The following is a 19,461-nucleotide window of genomic DNA, read 5'->3' on the forward strand; positions in this document are numbered from 1 at the left end:
AAATATTTTCTACTCTTAAATATTTAACAACGTGCTCGATAAATAGAATTTAAAATTAGAAGATAAATGTTTTTAATAACAGAGTAAAATAAAAAAGTCGTCTAGGTAAATATTTTCAGGATCACCGTTAGTAGTGAGTCCATACGCCTTAGGGACAGTAATATTTTGTATGGGAGACAAATTTCGTCACCTGTCACCATGATTTTTCTTAAAAAAAAAAAAATTTACTAATTATAAGCTAGCAAACATAAGAAAATAGATCTAAGTTTATGATGAATATTTTCGAAATGAACAGGACTGAGGTTTACAGAAAATAGTTGATCGGCCCATATTCACATTGTTGGTTCGTTGCTTAGTTTTACGAAATAACAATAGTTATTTATTTTACAAGGGGGCAAAGTTATTGTTGTTGTCGTGCTACTGGTAATATTGATACTTTTGAGCAAGCGAAAGATTCCAAAATTGAACCACGACCGTAGCAAGTGGTTTGTAAAGTGAAATCTTGAGTACTGTGAGGGCTTCAAGGCATGAGAGTTAAACAAACTTTGCTACCGAGTAAAACAATTTTTTTTTCAAAAACATTACAAATAAACTCAAATGAATGCTATTAAATTATTATCATTCACCACTTAAGTCGTGTTAAATTGTACTGGTAACCATGGTAACTCCAGGTTTAACCGGTTAACTCCGGGTTAATGGGCTGGGGCAAGTTAGCTTAATGTACTAAAATATAAAGTAGCCTCTTCATTCTTAAAACACAGCATTCTTGACATATATTATGTAAATTATTAAATGTCAATTACAGTGTATATCGAAACTAATTACAATTAGCTAGACTAATGTTTAATGAATGACAAAAGATAGTATAAGACCTTATGCTGTTTTAAACATGCAAGTATATTCATACAAAATAGGTTGTTTATAACCAGGTACCGTAATCAAAATCGACGGAACATAATCTCTGCATCGCAGCCAAGCCCCTCGCTCTTTCATCTGCGCCTTCTTTCATTCTCCTCATCTCCGCCTCCTCATCGTACTCGTAATCGTAGTTAACATTGACATTTACTTTCTCAAATGTTTCAGTCTTTTCGTCAAGGGGTCGGGTAGGCCGTTAGCGCCAGTCGTCACAGAAGCTGACGGCCGGAGCGGAGTGGTGGTCTCGCTGCGGGACGAAGCACGCGCAGGCTGGCGGTCCAGGGGACGATAGGGCTGACCCAGGGCCAAGGAAGCTCCCGCATGAAAGGCGCGCCCGGTCGCGGATGTTCTGAATAGAGCGGTTAGGATTCCACCACGGTTCTATTGAGTCTTCGGACTGCGAGGGCCTGTCGAGGCCTGGCTCTGTAGAAAATTCAACTTCTATTGAAAAAAAAGGTTTTAGTAAACTAAGTAAGAAGATAACACCAGGAAAACGAAGTTTCGCACATGATGGCCAATGGTGGCCACATGTTTCCGTTTAGGTTATAAAGCAAAAAATAAGCAAAATAAAACTATATGACCAGGACCAAAAGTTGAGGAATCACTAGGACAACAATTAGTAAGACAAGACAACAATTGCTTATTTAGAGGTCCCTTTGTTTAAATATTTACCCGTATTGGATTTACGCACTCTATATTGTATTAATTTTACTTACGGTAACGGGATAGAGAGTTTTTTCTCCTCTCATGGTCCTCTCCGACCAGCCACCAAGTTTTCATGTCGCCCTTACCCTAAAATAAGTTATTTGGCTATAAAATCATTCACTATCGTAAAACTAATTAATAGTTACCTATATTACACTTTACAATTCCAAACGAGCAGGGGATATAATGGGATAATAATAGCTGGAGAACTTGCAAATATCAAATATAATAATATTTATACCTAATTTAATCCAACCCCTTTAGTTAAAATTGAAACGTTTATTGGATTCGATATTTCTAAAGTATTTCGTCTGCTAAAATCGCAAACCTTGTGACTCCATTTCAAGGACAATAGATATTTATAACTTTAGGCAACAATACCTAAAATTACAAACCATTCGAAAGGAGATAAGATGTTTTTTCACAATGCCCTTCTCTTTAAAATCGTATCCGTTGTTGTGCAACAGTAGGTTAACTGTTAAGGTCGTCCCCGTTAGTCTACATTATTTTTTTAAATCGTAGACCAGTATCTTTCTTTCATCCTTACCTTAATGTTTACAATCCACTACTTAAATTGGTACCTGCTGTGTTGCTTTAGCAGGTTTACATTTCGCTTCTTACATGAACCTCTCCCCCCGCATTCTACATTTTTAAATGGTACCTATCTTTGACTTTTAACCGTAATATTAAATGCACCTCTCCTGTTACCAGTCGTTCTGTCGTAACAGTTTATACGTGTCATTGACATGAATCTCCGTTGCTTCTGTTAGTCTAAATTTTGTAATGGTATCTATCCATCTTTGACGTTTACCTTGATATTCACAATCCCCCTCTCCTTGAAATGGTACCCGCCATGCTGCCGCAGCAGCTTGTACGTGTCGTTGCTGATGTGGATTCTCTGCGGTTCACCGCTGGATTCCATACGTGCCGCAGTGTTGACCGTGTCCCCGAATAGGCAGTAGCGAGGCATTTTGACACCCACGACGCCCGCGGCGCACTGCCCACTGTGTATACCTGTGGAAATATACATACTATAGAGTTGAAATTCACTGTTCCGTTACTTGTCTAACCATGCAGTAAGTCATAAATGATACGCGCTCTATGGTGTGTCATCATAGTTCACGTTTTCAATCAAAATTTGCTTGTATCTTTATACGAAAAACCTGTCAGAGCATCCTTATGGCAAGCGACAATGTAGTACCTTTTGCTTGAAAACGACACAAGGATAAGTACCTGCACTGTAAAACAAACGAATATACATAAATTAACAAATTAACTACGTGAAACAAAACAGCATATAAAATTTTATTGGTACAACGAAATAAAACATAATAAAAACATTTAAATTAAAAACTTATAAATAAAAAACTTGTCCTAAATCCTGGTAAAAACATGTTATACACTTAACGGTGCTTTAAAAACTATAACAATATAATAAAGTGCAGAATTTAAATTATGTGAACTGTTAATTTGTCACATATTGTACGTATATTTTTCCATGCATTGTGTTAAAATATATTAAAACACAAATTTACTGATGTACGTTTTATTTGTACGTGCCAAATATGTATATCATGTAATAAAACTTAAATAGTTTTGATGTTTTGGTAATATAAAAATCAATCACTAAACTAAGTCCCACTAAACTCTTATAGAAATAAGAAAGTTCCAAACTCAAAAAAAACAAAAATTGTCCTGGGCCTTACGAGGATACTTTAAACTATATTAAATCCTTTACTGATAACTATTCTCTGCAGCAGTACTATAAGTAGCCCATCAAATTTTTAAATCAACAGTACCTCTCTTGGTGTCATTCAGAACTAACGCAATGATTTTCACCGATAAAGTGGCGATAGTAACTGGTGCGAGTTTCGGGATCGGGGCTGCCGCAGCCATAGCATTGGCCAAAGAAGGTGCTAAGGTAGCTTTAGTGGCCAGAAACGAGGAAAGACTCGGCAAAGTGTCCAATCAATGCGAATAACTCGGTGCCAAACCTCTAATCACCATAGCGGACGTAAGTCAAGATGAAGAACTGTTATATTGTTTAATGATTATTTTTGTGATTTTTCTTGTTACCACTTTATTGTATTGATATTGTTTATATGGAGTTGTTTATTTATGCCCTAAAAAATAAAGGTTAACTGTACAAAATAAGTTTTTTATTATTATTATTAATAGATTTCTCATTGCCTTTATAATAGTTTCTCTTTGTAGGTATTTATCCTTATATTTATTTATTGCGATCCTATTGTGTCCCACTGCTGGGTAAAGGCCTCCCCTTCTTCTTCCACTCCTCCCGGTTTTGAGCTACATCTGGCCAGTCTCTCATAAAGTGAATCCAAGTTATCCCGCCATCGACGAAAAGGTTTGACTGACGGGGCACCCACTTCGTGGTTATCTTGGCCCACAATAAGTCATTCGGCATGCGGCAGACATGATTAGCTTAGTCCCACTTTAACTTGGCCGCTTTTCGAGCTACATCTATTATTTGAGTTTTAGAGCGCAATGGGGTTGTTCTGGATGCGATCCCTTACCCTAATAAGTTAAATTCCTTGAATACCTCTCGTTACGAGCAGTCAATTGAACTTGTTCAACTTTCATTGGATAACTTTGAAGTAACGCTTTTTAGACACAAATAGTTATTTTAAGTCGCTTTAAACTTTGCGACCTTTAGAACAAACATTAAATGGGTAATTGTTTAGTTAAAAGTTGACTAAAGTGTTTTAAAACAAGCTTCGTGGAGTTTATGTGAAATGTGAGATAAGGGAAAAATAAACTTATTATATCTCTTACAAATTATTTGTAATACCGTATGCATTGTCAGTTGGGGCAGATTCATAGATATGCAGCTTAAACTTTAATATCCTTTTTCACCACACCAGCTGGTAGCAGCTGGTTTGTGTTTCACTCGGTGGCGAAATTTGTTTAACCCTCGTGCCTTGAAACCCTCGCAACGCTCAAGATTCCATTTTTCGAACCACTCGCTACGCTTGTGGTTCAATTTTGGAATCTTTCGCTTGCTCGGGTATCAATATTAGCAAGAGAGGTTAAGCAACAACTTTGCCCCCTTGTAAAACAATAGTAGATTGTGTCACAAGAGAGCAAAATGACATATTTACGGCGAGGGCGTACATTGAATCCTGAGCGTAGTGAGGGATTCAAGTGTTAAAGCCCAAGGTGGAAATAATTTTGCTACCATGTGACAAAATGTGTGTGTGTGTGCTGTTTTTCACATCACCTATGAGGAAATTGTTATGTTCCAAAATATTATTTTACCTAAAAATATTGTATACAAAAAAGAAAAAGAATCATGTCTTAGAACAGAAAAGTGCTACTTTGATCCCCCCTAGCAGAGAAGAAATGTGCCACTTTGATCCCTCCTGGCGGGGAAGAAAAAGCCCCTTTTCGAATAGGTGATGTGAAAAATAACTATTTTAGCATTGGGCCCATTGGGGTCAAAACATGCTTTTTAATTATAACTTACCGATTCGTATACGAAGTCGAGCGGCTGGCATATTCCTCATTCGAATCTTAGGCACCGCATCCAGCACGTGAAGCGCGAGCGAAGCTACCTCGGCTGCGTGCCGCGAACAGCGCTCGGGTACGCCCCCGACCACCATGTATGCGTCGCCTATTGTCTCCACCTGGACAGTGTACGTATTATACACACAGGAAACTAAAGGCATAGGTTTATTTTCGTAAATTCGTTTTTTTTTTCATACAACATACCTAATTTAAATGCTGCATACCTATAGGTACCATTGTTGTAACACAGACATTATATTTAACTATGAAAAGAAAAACAATTGAAAACTATGACTGACCGTGACTACCTACAGAAAACCAGCGGTGTACACTCATTGCATTTATTATACTTACGCCGCGCCATTCACTTGTGCATGCAACGTATTTAAGAGAAGAGAAAAAAAAGAAATTAGGAGAAATTGTAGGTCGCGACTGTCGCGAGCGTGCGTCACCGGTAATATATGACGAGTAGGGGCAGTTTTTAATATACATCAAAAAAATGATAGTGGTAAATTATACAAAATGATGCACAAGAACAGTTTTAGCAAATGTTTTAGATTATTTAAGTATCAAAATTACGTTGAAATTAAGTCGATTTACAGAAAATTGTCACTTGTTATGAAGTAATTTCTGGAGAAAATTGATTTCGTCTAACTTTCATTTAGGCTACTTCAAAGTCATACTAACAAAAATGTAGTCTATTAAAGTTGAAGGACAGGATATGAGATATGAATAATACAAAATTATCATTTTTAGCAGTCCAAACTTTACGAAATTTACAAATAAGAGCGTTAAAATCAGTGCTTTACGCGCGTTTACCTAAACGTCCACCACATAAAAAAAAATTACTAATTAGTGTCTGTTTTCAAAAAAATTATCTATTAAAGGGAAAGATAAGAAGACGTGCTAATAAAAATCAGTACTTGTTATTTCTATTACGTAACAACAGGTGTACAATTTCACTGACTAAATCTATCAATTTTACATTTTAGCGACTAAAATCGTTACTGGCGGTCACACAGTTTTAATCAAGAGCAAATGCCATGCCTCGTTCACAGGAAAACTGTACTATATTTGCAAGGGCCGACTCTAACCAAAGCCTTGAAAGGTTAAAGTTAGTTTGATAGAAAAAAATCAGGAAATCATGTTTTATTTTCATTATTACTTATTTTCTTCATAAAATACCAGTATTACTTTAGTATTAAATAGCTAGTGATAGGGATCTGACGAGCAAATTTATAAATATTATCAGAATTATTGAGATAGAAGGTACATCCGCTCAACGCAGCCATAATTATCTTTCATCGCAAAATTATAAATAGAACAATAATTATTTTCAGTTATTGACGCTCGACGCGGCCATATCTTTCATAACAGAATTCGCGCGGCACGCCATTTCTTTTGTTTCCTTATAATTTCCTGGCTTTACGCGTCTTGTGAAAGTATATTTCTATTCTATTACGAACTAGGAAAATATGTAGTAAAAGGTAGGCTTTTACGACAAAAAACAAGATAATAGGGACTGGAAATAACTAATAGTAATAGGGCACGAGAGATAAGTACTATATGAGTGGAGATATTAGGTACTCAAATAAAACTTGACTAAAAAAACTCTCAAGCTATGGTGGCTTGCCATATGGTTTAGTTACAGTACAGATATCCATCATATTAATCAAACTTTATCAATATACATTAAACTTTGTTGTCAAAATGATAAATGTTTTTATTAAACTTTCATTTCTGAACTCTTTTCAAAGTACCAATGGATAGAAATAGTTCGTTGAAAGTGTAAATTAATTAGTACGCCAGCTGGTAAAGGCACCCTTTATTCTTCAAAAACTGATAAGTAAGTTATATTTTATCCACAAGAGTGGCAAAGTAATCGAATTTAAACTGTCGTGAGCATACATCGGGGTGTTTGCTGCGGGAATAATTTGAGCAAGAGGAGAGATAAACAGATAGATTAGTCTGAGAAAACATCATATATTGTGCCTAATGAATAACGGCCTCTCTGTGAATTTTATACACACTACGATACAATTAAATTTTCATCACACAAGTTCGTAAAGATCCTCTTTATCTTACGAAAACGGAAGAGAACATTGAATTTTATCCACAAGAGTGGCAAAGTCATTTGATGCCAATCTTGAGTTGATTTTTAGGGTTCCGTACCCAAAGGGTAAAAACGAGAACATATTACTAAGACTTCGCTGTCCGTCTGTCCGTCTGTCACCAGGCTGTATCTCGTGATCTGTGATAGCTAGACAGATGATGTATTTCGGTTGCCGCTATAACAACAAATACTAAAAACAGATTAAAATAGAGATTTAAGTGGGGCTCCCATACAACAAACGTGATTTTTGACCGAAGTTAAGCAACATCGGGCGGGGTCAGTACTTGGATGGGTGACCGTTTTTATAGATAATGGTACGGAACCCTTCGTGTGCGAGTCCGACTCGCACTTGGCCGATTTTTGATGTCGGCAAGTAGAATTGACTTTTGGATTTGATTTGTAATGCTATAGATTTTTATAGCGTTGATGTGGTATTTAAAAAACAGTTTCACATAGTAGCAGTTTGTTTAAAAATAAAACATACTGTTTTTAATTTAATCTTTTGATTAATTAATTATTCATTATGTAGAACCGTGCTAGATCAGATTAAATTCTGTTTTTTAAGTCAATACCTACTCTTTGGCTAATGTCAAACATTCCCGCACCGAAAACTCCGATGTATGGTCGTGAGACATCATTAAACTATATTATGGGCAGTAAACTTGTCGCGCGAGCTCGCGAGTGACTAAAACACGTAAGTTTGAACCGTAAAATTAGTTTAGTGGCAAAGTAATTTGATCAAATCGAAGGCATCAAAAGCGTAATGAAAAGGGGGTACCTCTATTTATACCTACACGACACCCTACTTAAACCTACACGAGCAAGCTTAATATCACACTACAATTTTATGCTATTACGAACGGTACTACTTTAAACAGGAAATTTAATTTAAATTTAATACGTGTATTGAAATAGGAAATACTTGATTTATGTACCTACCTTAAATTAAATTTCTTATTCTCGGAATTGAAAGTCGATAGGGAGCGTGCAACGTGCATGGATTACAGGGGGGGGGGGGGGAGGGCAGCACATAGTACAATCGGATTAGCTCTAACCTCGAAATCCTTCCAAAGTTAAGAAATTTGGTATGTATGTTAATTAAAGGTCTCTTTTTCATGTCCATACTATTTGACATTTGGGGGCCTCGAGGAATCGCAGCCATCTTGGAAAATGTGTACCATCCTGGAGAAATTTGCGTTTTACTCTAAATATACGTTCTCTATGAAAATATGGTGTAAGGCAACATTAAAGCTTATTAAATTTTACACAAAAAAGTCCTAGATATATTCGGAAAAAATACATCTTGTTATAGAAAATAATAGCTGAATCCAGATTTAGCGCTTATACCCTTTCAGGGGATATTCTCTTAATATGAAACTTGGAGGAATATGAATTCCACTTTTGTCTATATATTTGTACACGTTCTACCCCAATATCAACATTTTACTCGACTGCGACTTAAACAGACAGTAGGGTTATGGGTTTAAATACTGAAAATCAGTATACCCTGTAGCACAGAATAAGTAATAGTATTATCATACAGAACGGCCACGCACCACCCCGCCCCGACTCGAATTACCTCGCCCCGCGACAGCAGATTGACGGCCGTTTGCCGGCCGCTCAGTACTATTTTTAAGCACCTTACTCACACAGTGACGCATGCCGCGTGCACAGACGTGCCGTTCACACATAGAAACGCAAGTGATTTTTGATGTATAGCGTGTCCGCCCTGTGCCTGTAGCTCAGGATACTAGACGGATTTTTTTAAATGTCATATCGGTAGATTCCTCTTGCCCTTCACAACCTGTTAACACTTGTTTTATTAAAGAAAAATCAATACAGCCGCCTTGACAGGACGCCGAATATTAAATCATATCTTCACAAAACCTTGTAAAGATCATGACTAGTTATTATCTGATCTTTAGCCTCCATTAGTCACAATAATTTCATTTCGTAGTCAAATTATTTAAGTTAATTCAAATTCAATTTACTAAATAAACGGGCCAATCGATTTTTAGTCATTCGATATAAAAGATAAGATAAAAATAACAAAACAGGACAGATGTAGAAATTGATGTGACATTGGGTGGGTGCATAGCACAAAATTTCCAGGGGTCCCCGCACTAGGCTTGGCCTGTACCGCGGGAGACCAGGTCAGGCGTGTCTCACTCCGCGATTTCGTCGCGTCGCTACAAGTACCTGCGGCCGCCTCAATTTTGAGGTTTTGCCATAGTAATTGCCGCACACTGCTGGAACGGACGCCTGCACGCGCTTGCGCCGCCTTGCGCGTAGTAGTCGCGTTTTTAGCGAGTGAATCATCTGTACCTAGTACTATTATATATTCTGTGACCAGGTATGCATTTGTATGTCATGGGAGACAGTTGGAATAATAGAGGAGAAAATTATGAAATTATGATATACATAGTTTTGTTAGCTAAAAAAATAACATTACATTACAGTTTTACAATATGTCTATGTGCTGTACTCCCTTTTTGGCGAAAATTGTATTGCCGAATTTCACTTGGCAACCAACTTTTCGCCAAAGTTTCATTTGACAAACCAATCGTTACCAAATAATTATTTCGCAACCATTTCATTTCCCAACCCCATAGTTGGGAAATGAAAATGACGTACTAGGTTGGGTTAGGTTAGGTTGGATTATGTAAAGTTGGGAAATGAAATTCGGCCAAATTAAACTTTGGCGAAAAGTTTGTTGCCAAGTGAAATTCTGCAATACAATTTTCGGCGAAAAGGCAGAGAACCGATACTATGATACTGATCTGACAATGTCAAAAGTGACGTTTTTGGTAAGTAGATCAGTATCATATTGGAAACATATCATGGTATCGGAAACAGATCAAATAACTAAAAACTCGAATTAGCCTAGAAGGCTATTTGTTTTCATTGTTTAGGGAGACATAACTTTCGGCACACAAAGGAATCAATTATATTGTGAATAAAGTCCATAACTATTTGTTAATTTTAAACTGTAATTGTACCTATTGTTCACGTTTGGCTGAATATGGGTTCATTATCTAAATCTAAAGAAAAACACAGTCAGCGATATATAAAGCTTGTGCTTTTCGTTCAACTATCAACTAATTCTCATCGAGATAATTCTAACAAACACAAACGTTAGGGTATTTTATCACAGAGTGCTATACCCATCAGATCAGCTCGACGGTACCATAATATTTCATAGTCACCCAACTTACATAAAATGGAGTTCAATAGAAATTGCAAATATGACAGATTTTGTTAGCATTTGACATAGGTATAACGTAAAAGTTTTACGAAGTAGACCAATTAATTGCTACTAATTGAACCGACTTTTAATATTTTGTTCGGCATACTTAAGAGGATAGGGGACGATTGATTCTCCATACAAACGTAGTCCTCATTTTCCTCCCTGGATTGGACATTACGGATTATTTAAAACAGTTTAATGTATTTTAATCATAGCTATGCCCGACCGTTTGATTTTTTTCGATTTTTACTTTATTATAGGAGTTAAGAGCTTTTATTTTTTTTATGAAACCTGTTTTTCGCTCCAACTCTTATAATAATTGAAAAATGTAAAAAAATCAAACAGTCAAACAGATTAAAATACATCAAATTGTGTGAAAATATTTTCAATAATGTTAATATCCAGAGAGGAAAATGGGGAATGCGTTTGTATGGAAAACCGGTTTCACCGGTTGCACCATCCCACTAACCCGGAGTTAACCAGTTAAACCGTTAACCCAGTGTTAAATTGTACTGGTGACCATGGTAACTCCAGGTTTGCAAGTGGCCCTAGATAATTTTGAAAGAGACAATCTCCCGAGTAATCACGTCATCAAATACCTGGCACATTATACATACATTATAATTACATTGTATGCAGATTATTACTAGTGTACAGCAAGAATTGATAGTCCTAGATAGTACTTGCGTTTAGTAGCAAATGTATCGACAATACAATATGTTATCTGGCCCTAATGCAAGTGTACATGCTCGTAAGGGCCTTATCAATTAAAAATAAATTATCGATTATTTTCTTAATGGAGAATACGGGTCTTTGAGGTATTAACTTAGTTTAAGCTTGGGAATGCACCATTGAAATTAACGGAGTTAGAAAAACATGGCGTATAGAAGGTTTAAGTACCTACTTATTTAAACTGTTGATAAGAAAATGGTTCCACTAGACCTAACGCCAACGAGTGTGAACGCGACCGGACCAACAAGTGTGAATGCGACCGTTGGTAACGTTGAAAGTGAACGCAGCCGACGCGCAAGAATGAGGGTAGACAGAGCGCTGTCTACACAACTTTGATACCCACCCGCTATCTTCAGTCACCCGTGAACATGTAACTGCGTCGAAATATCGGGAGCTCACAAATAATACAAAAGGTAATCACGGTCCCGGTCAATATACCTATAAGTAGTGAAACTAACCGTGAATCATTCAAAACTCTAAGAAAATGGTTGTCCTTAAAAAGTGCAAGATAACGAAGTATTGAAGGCACAGTCAGCTGCAGAGATGGTTTGTTTACATTGCAATTTCTACTGAACTCTACTTAAAATTTGTGGTTTCAGCTCAACCGAATAAATGGGTCTAATTTAGTTTGCAAGTTTTGATTACAAACAGACAACGGGAAGTTCATAAAATGGCCTTGTTTCGATTAGCGGGACTTGCCGGCAAGTCCCTATTGCCCGGCGTGTGTAGTAATGTACTATTATTTGCGTTATCGGTTTGCACTTTTTATAAATCTACGCTTGATTCTTCTTGTTTGGCAAACCTGGGAGTATAATTTCCGAATGCAAATACGAAATAATTTCAATGTTATCTTATACACTCAGATTTTCTCACGTTTTGTGTAGGTGTTGCTACTATCGAGTGTAGAGATGAGATCTTATCCAGAATATTGTTCATGTTCTGTCTCTTAAACAGTTTTCTCGTTTCTTTACTAAATCAGTCATATCGGTCTGTCCTGGTCGTGTGTCCCAGTGTTTATTCAAAAACTCTAAGGAATAATAATTCAATTTGTATAACACATGTTTGAGAGCTGCGACTTAGTTTTGACTTTTGTTGTTGAAATAATAAAATTTATGGGGGTACATTTTAATAAAAAACAAACCGATTTCTAATACCGATCTCATAAGTGCTCCTTGAACAAAGTTTTGTACGGAGCACTAAAAAGGAAACACAAATCTAAAAATACCTAGGTACCGTTTAATATAAAGGTTTGAAGATCCGCTACAAGTAACAAGCAACAAAGGTAGGTATGCATGTGTAGGCGGCCAGGAGCACAAGTAACGTATCTTATTATTTTAATTGGAAAAAAATATGTGATGGTAAATAAAAATATAGGTACTGCAAAAATAATAAAAGCTAAACCAATAAATAGGGTGGCAAGTTAAAAAACCTTATAAAAATTATGACACTGCTGTACGGAAGCCCTGGCTAACTCACACAATAGCACAATCGAATTAAGTCTAACCTCGAAATCCTTCCAAAGATATGAAATTTGGTATGTATGAGGTCTCTTTTTCATGTCCACACTATTTGACATTTGGGGACCTCGAGGAATCGCAGCCATCTTGGAAAATGTTTACCATCCTGGAGAAATTTGCGTTTTACTCTAAATATACGTTCTCTATGAAAATATGGTGTAAGGCAACATTAAAGCTTATTAAATTCTACACAATAAAGTCCTAGATATCTTTGCGGAAAACATACATCTTGTTATAGAAAATAATAGCTGAATCCAGATTTAGCGCTTATACCCTTTCAGGGGATATTCTCTATTCTCTTAATATGAAACTTGGAGGAATATGAATTTCACTTTTGTCTATACATTTGTACACGTTCTACCCCAATATCAACATTTTACTCGACTGCGACTTAAACAGAAAGTAGGGTTATGGGTTTAAATACTGAAAATCAGTACATCCTGTAGCTCAGGATACTGGACGGATTTTTTTAAATGACATATCGGTAGATTCCTCTTGGCCTTCACAACCTGTTTACACTTGTTTTATTAAAGAAAAATCAATACAGCCGCCGCAGCCGAGTTGTGGTTTTGCGGCAGAACCATAGACCTGATCTGTCGCCGGGCGCCGGGGAAATTCCTGGCGCCCGTGGCTTCCTTGTGGCGGGCTCGGGGGGGTCCGCTACAATACAGAATGGAAGCCGAGGAGGAAGGCGCGTCTTACCATCTGGCGCGCCTAGCGTGAAGGGCCTTCGGGCATGCGAAGGAGCCGCGCTCGTGGGCGGCTGCCGCCGGTGGGGTCGCAGATGACAAGCGCAAGCGTTCCTGTAACCCCACCAATAGGGCGGCGAGGCGGCATATGGGGGGTTTTTTAGTGGGTACACCGTGGGCCTCATTAGCCTAGACGGGAGTCCCACATAACCACTCGGGTCACCCCCCGCACCCGGGTGGTATGCGTAATGCATTTTTCCCTCCTAACAAAAAAAAAAAAAAAGGTTTGAACTGCGACCCCCAAGAAAACGAACTGTTGTTAGAAGTGGGTTAGGTTAGGTTAGAACTGCGACCCCCAAGAAAACGAACTGTTGCCAGAAAAGTGGATTAGGTTAGATTAGAACTGCGACCCTCAAGAAAACGAACTTCAACAATATATTCGAAATATCGTTATTCGGAAATTTAAAAATTGGGATATTTAAAAAAGGAATAACGTCAATTCGGAATTATAAAATTCGGGATAGTGGCAATTCGGAATTCGTGATTTCAAAAATCGTAAATGTAAAATTCGGCGTTTTTCACTGTCGGAATTGTTATAATCGGAATTCTGTGGTTCGGAATTTAAAATTTCGGAATAATGGCAATTCGGAATTCGTGATTTCAAAAATCGTAATTGTCAAATTCGGTGTTTGTCACCATCGGAATTGTTATAATCGGAATTATGTGGTTCAGAATTTACAAAATTCGGCTTTTCGGCTTTTCGGAAATATAAATCTTCGTGATTTTCATCATTCGTAATTACGACAGTCGGAATTTTGATAGGTCGAGCATTTAAAAATCGGAATAATAAAATTCGGTATTCTGAAATTCGGCATAACGTTTTTCGGAATTATGTAGTGTACCCATTACAATACATATCTATGCTGGTACTAGTTTTCGTTGCTATAAATTGTTATACAAAGAAAATAGAGCGAGGAAAAGTTTAATTTTGTTTTCTATCATTTGACAAATGCACCAGCAGAAGGAGATCTCCAGGAGAATCCAGTGAATCCAGTTGGGTTGGGCGGCATTTAATGAACTAGCGGACTTCCTCAAACCCGTTAACATTCCACAATGCCTGAAAACTAATCGCTTTAACCAGTGTGTCCTGCCCACCACGACTTACGGTGCCGAGACATGGGCGCTCACTAAGGAGGATGTGCATAAAATCCGAGTGGCGCAGAGAGCTATGGAGCGCGCCATGCTCGGCATCAAACTTCAAGACCGAGTGCCGAATGTCGAGATCCGACGAGCACTAAGGTGCAAGACGTGGCATACGTCATTACCAAATGAAAATGGATCTGCATGGGACATGTAGTGATGGCAGGTGGACCAAAATGTTAACGGAATAGTGGCCGCTATCAGGCGACAGGAGCGCCTGTCATCCGTTGGCTCGTTGGGTGGACGACATTCAGAAGACTGCGGGTCACTTCTGGATGAGATTAGCTCTGGACAGGGACAAGTGGCGTACTAGAAGAGAGGACTATGCTCAGCAGTGGACGATAAAAGGCCGATGTGATGATGAATATGATGATAATGAAAAACTTCTACTCGCTTTCGTGTGACTCTTAAGCAGTCTACACATAGACGGGATTCCTTAATTGCTTTCTTAATTGTGATATGTGTAGACAAGCCGGAACAATTACCTTTATTGTCCTGCGGCAAGGCGGTAGGGGCGTAAGTATCCAAAATAGCTCCTTAGACCGTTGCTAGGTTGCTATGCTACACGTGTAGCGCGGGGCTTATTCTTCAATTAATGTGCTCGCGTCAAATGATGATTCATATGATAGTTCCTTTAAGTCTCTTTTGGTACAACTAAATCTAGTTAAATATATAGAAAATGAGCAATTTATCACAATAAATTGGAAACCTAAAATATATATGGGATTATAAGAAAATACAAGACCTCAAAGTTTCAAAATTTAAGTTTTTTTTTAAACTTCCAAAAAGGAATTAAAATTTGGATCCTTCGATTCCTTACATTTTATTTAAGAAAATATCGTATGGCAATAATATATATAAACGAAATATTTCACAGAAAAAATCGACATTTCCTTGTTTTCCATACATCGACACTTAGCAATAGCGACGTTACATCGTGACGTCACGACGTATTGCCATTTTGTTAGGGGCGTTTCGTCAGTAAAGTGCGATTGTCAGACTTTGACTATCATTTGTGACTTTTGTATTGCTTCAAGACAATGGTAGAGAATGCTTTTGCCATTAAGTCCACCTTTTGTACGATAAGTTTTTCATTTGTGCAATGAAGATTAAATAGATAAATAAATGGGTCCTTCCCATACAGACATTTGATCCTGAATTAATGAAACCTGATCGACTGTTGTGGTACGCGAGAGGCAGTCATGAATGTATCGGGGTGTTTACAGGCGAGATACATTTTTTCAGTATTTGAGACTCAAATAAGAAAACCGGGATATCTATGTACTTACCAGTCGTTATTTTTTATTGTATTGTCCACAGAAGTGATCTTTTTCTAAAATGTTTGACCCATATAACTGGCTACTGCAGTGCTGCGTCTGTATTTTATTATTTTTTTAAAGAAATTTTTAAAGTCTTATTTCAAATGTTATAAATATTTTACCTTGTAAATATTGTAATATGATATGATGGCATCACAGCATGTGTATAAGTCATTCAGAATGTCCACAACCTGAAACAAAAGCATACATTACTTACAAGCCGACAGGGAAATTGATACTTTTCTCCCTAGAGATAATCGCAGTCCAATTTCAATTTCAATTATTTATTTTTAAGATAACAGTGATCCTATTGTGTTAGTATTACATATTATAAGGCTTAAAAACTATGTTAATGACTTAATTAAACTTATCATTATGGGACAACAAACACAAACGTGATAAGCAACCATCCTTAGAATGATGTTTGTGCTATCCCTGGTTATACGCAGTAATGAGGCCGCTTTCTTGCGTATAATTGCTGGAAAGCCATGGGTTCGAGCCTCCGCAAACATGGCGGAGGCGCTACAGAACCTAGGCAGCCCAACCAGCATTCTCAAGGCGTTGTTGTACATCACTCGTAGAGCATTATACGATTTTTGGGTATAGCTGACCCAAAAAGCAAAGGCTACCTGTGTAAAATGATGAACAAAATGCCTTACACAGAGTTACTTTTACCGCTTTTGAACATCTAGCAAACCTTCGGGCAAGCATATTTATTCGCCCTTACACACAACGCTCTCCGTTATCTCTCTATATCCTCATCGTCCTTTGTGTCGTCGGTAACAATATTATGCCCTAAGTATTTAAACCTATTGACTCTCTCGAGGGCGGTCCCGTTGATTCGAATATTATTATCTGTAAAAAGCTTTACGTTACAATCAATACCTACTGTTTTCAGCTTATAGAAGTGTTAACAATAATAATAAACTCTTTATTGCATCAATAACAATACATTTCATTGTAAGACTACAAAAACAATTATGACATATTAGGGATCTGTGAAATGCGATTGTCATAAGTGGCGTTCCATGCCTAAAGAGTCCTTATGTTCCATGCGCATAAGGACCACAGAAATATGAATATAAGAAGTGGTATGACAGCTGGGCGCGTGTCTCTATTTTCTGATCAAAATGATATAGCAGGAAGAAAAATAGCATAGATTGGACCTGGGGAGCCGATCCCTTTATCCCCCCCTTTTTTTTGGGGGGGTATGCACGGTAAGATCTCGTGGTTACCGGGCCAAATCAGCTTTGATTGACCTGAGGAGCAATCGGTTATATCCTCCTAGTCTGAGACTAAAGCGCATACTGCTCCATAGATTTACTGTCCTTACTATTGGTGCGGTGGCTTAGTAAATTAACGACATCTTGTTGACATTTTTTATTGTGTAATTACAATCAATTTAGCGTGTGTGTGTACCAACCAGAGCGCAAGATCGCACGTGTAAGTACACTGTCTATGTGTGAGTAGACATTATATATGCGTACAATATTATAAATGTATGTTTAAATCCCGATACTAACTGACGATGGCAGCGGATCTATCTATGATAAGGACCCTTATCTGTGGAAAGCCACAAAATTAAAATTTAGGAAAGGCTTCTTAAATTCGTTTTCCTCCAGTGCCAGGGAATAGCTAGTATGTAGATACTACTCATAGCTAGATAGCTGCTCATTTCTTCTGTCACGTACGTGTGATTTGATGTTTTTGAAATAAAACTTCTTTAGGCGCGTCTAGAGGGTAACTCAGATTTTTTTCTGACGTAAGTAATGCTCGGTAGTGACACACGCACAATAGGACACACGACACACGTCAAAGTGCCAACAAAGCGATAAACGTCAAATAAGTTTTACTTCAGTCGCGCGTAAAGATTACACGCGCACACTTTTTGCCTTAACATTTTCTACGAAAATAAACTTATTTCGGATTGCGAGTGTAGAGTTTGCAATAAGCTCAAGTAAAGCAATATTTACACGACCTACGAGTACGCCTTGATAAGTGTTGCGACACCCACGAAGCGACCGCATTATTATTGTTGTCAGTTTACTCTCGGGTTTATTTATTTTGTACAAATTAATAAAATCCGAGCGCTAATACAAATTTTAACCCTTTAACACGTACCAAATTTAGGCCAGGACACAAATATATTAATTTTGTTACTATTCAGGGTGACCTTGTTATCTTTGAACATTTTTTTATTTTTATTATTTTGACCAAAGATAGATATAACTCCGTAATAGATGGATACAGTCTAAGGAGAAAACGTGCCCCGAAAATCACGAAAATTTGATTCTCGATCAGATGGCGCCACTAGTTTTGGCCTACTCTCGTATAGAGGGCGTTGACGGTTTCGTTTGTTATTTATAATTTTAACGCATATCAGTGAAAGAACATGGGTCAAAATCATATACAAATAATTAATGCATATAAAAAAATGATTTATCCATATTTAAATACATTTTAACATATTTTTATAAATCTTCATTCTTAGTTTTAAAGTATGTCGATAGATGGCAGTGAATTTACAGTGGTTACAAAATTTACTATGACAGTACCGCTCTATCTTATTATATCCTCTTTGTTTTGACCCACGTCCTTTCACTGATATGCGTTAAATAACAAACGAAACCATTAACGCCCTCTATATGAGAGTATGCCAAAGGTAGTAGCGCCATCTGATTGAAAATCAAATTTTCGTGATTTTCGAGGCACGTTATTTCCTTAGACTGTATCCATCTATTACGAAGTTATATCTATCTTTGGCATCACTAGATTCCATTTCCGGAAGAAAATAGGGAGCATGTTTTTACTTTCCTAACTTTTCGTGACGTTTGTTTATATCGAAATATGTAATTAAGGTTTAAGTGAATAAAAAAAAATGGTTGGTGATCCAACCATTAGAATCCAACCAAGAAACTAAACATTTTTTTTCTGGAATATTCATGATCGAATATTTTAGATTACGGAGTAATAAAGGTAAATTAGTTTGGGTACACTATTTCTTCTTCTATCGGTCCAGACTAAACACAAGATCATAAACATAAACAAAGGACCTTGATATTATTTCATTAGAAAATAAGGACGAAAGTGGAGGACCCGCGCGAAATCGCTTTTGCATACAATCATAGTCCTCATTTTTCTCTCTGGATATTAACATTATTGAAAATAATATATTTTGACACAATTTGTTGTATATCAACCACAGCTATACCCCTACGTTCAATATCCAGAGAGGAAAATGGGCACTACGTTTGTATGGAGAAGCGGCCGTCCCCTTTCCTCTGGTTCTGCCTAGTTGCTCTCGATTGTGCCTAGGCAGGCTAGGTCTCATTTTTAAGTAGTTCATTAAATGGGTGAATTAACATTATTTTGTCACTCGTTGCCGTGTTTACGGTCGTCTGAGTCACTTAAATAACCAAACATACTCATTTTATCCGGATTGGGAAGAAAGTACAAACGACAGGGTTGAGTGGAGAAACGAGGGGAGGCCTTTGCCAGG

The 19,461-nt window shown here is 37.3% G+C and overlaps 1 protein-coding gene across 1 annotated transcript in view; it reads right to left on the reverse strand.

Annotated features, from left to right (window-relative positions):
• Positions 1–888: 888 nt before the first annotated feature.
• Positions 889–19,461, reverse strand: part of LOC134744111 (guanylate cyclase 32E-like) — a 109,348-nt gene continuing 90,775 nt past the window's right edge. The window contains exons 19-23 of the mRNA XM_063677805.1: positions 16,085–16,153; positions 5,105–5,264; positions 2,432–2,634; positions 1,632–1,707; positions 889–1,338 (exon numbers count right to left, since the gene is read on the reverse strand). Of these exons, the coding sequence (XP_063533875.1) occupies positions 1,112–1,338; positions 1,632–1,707; positions 2,432–2,634; positions 5,105–5,264; positions 16,085–16,153 (735 nt within the window). The 3' untranslated portion in view covers positions 889–1,111. The remainder of the gene's footprint in view (positions 1,339–1,631; positions 1,708–2,431; positions 2,635–5,104; positions 5,265–16,084; positions 16,154–19,461) is intronic.

The sequence above is a fragment of the Cydia strobilella genome, chromosome 9 (assembly GCF_947568885.1).
Source record: "Cydia strobilella chromosome 9, ilCydStro3.1, whole genome shotgun sequence".
NCBI lineage: Eukaryota > Metazoa > Arthropoda > Insecta > Lepidoptera > Tortricidae > Cydia > Cydia strobilella.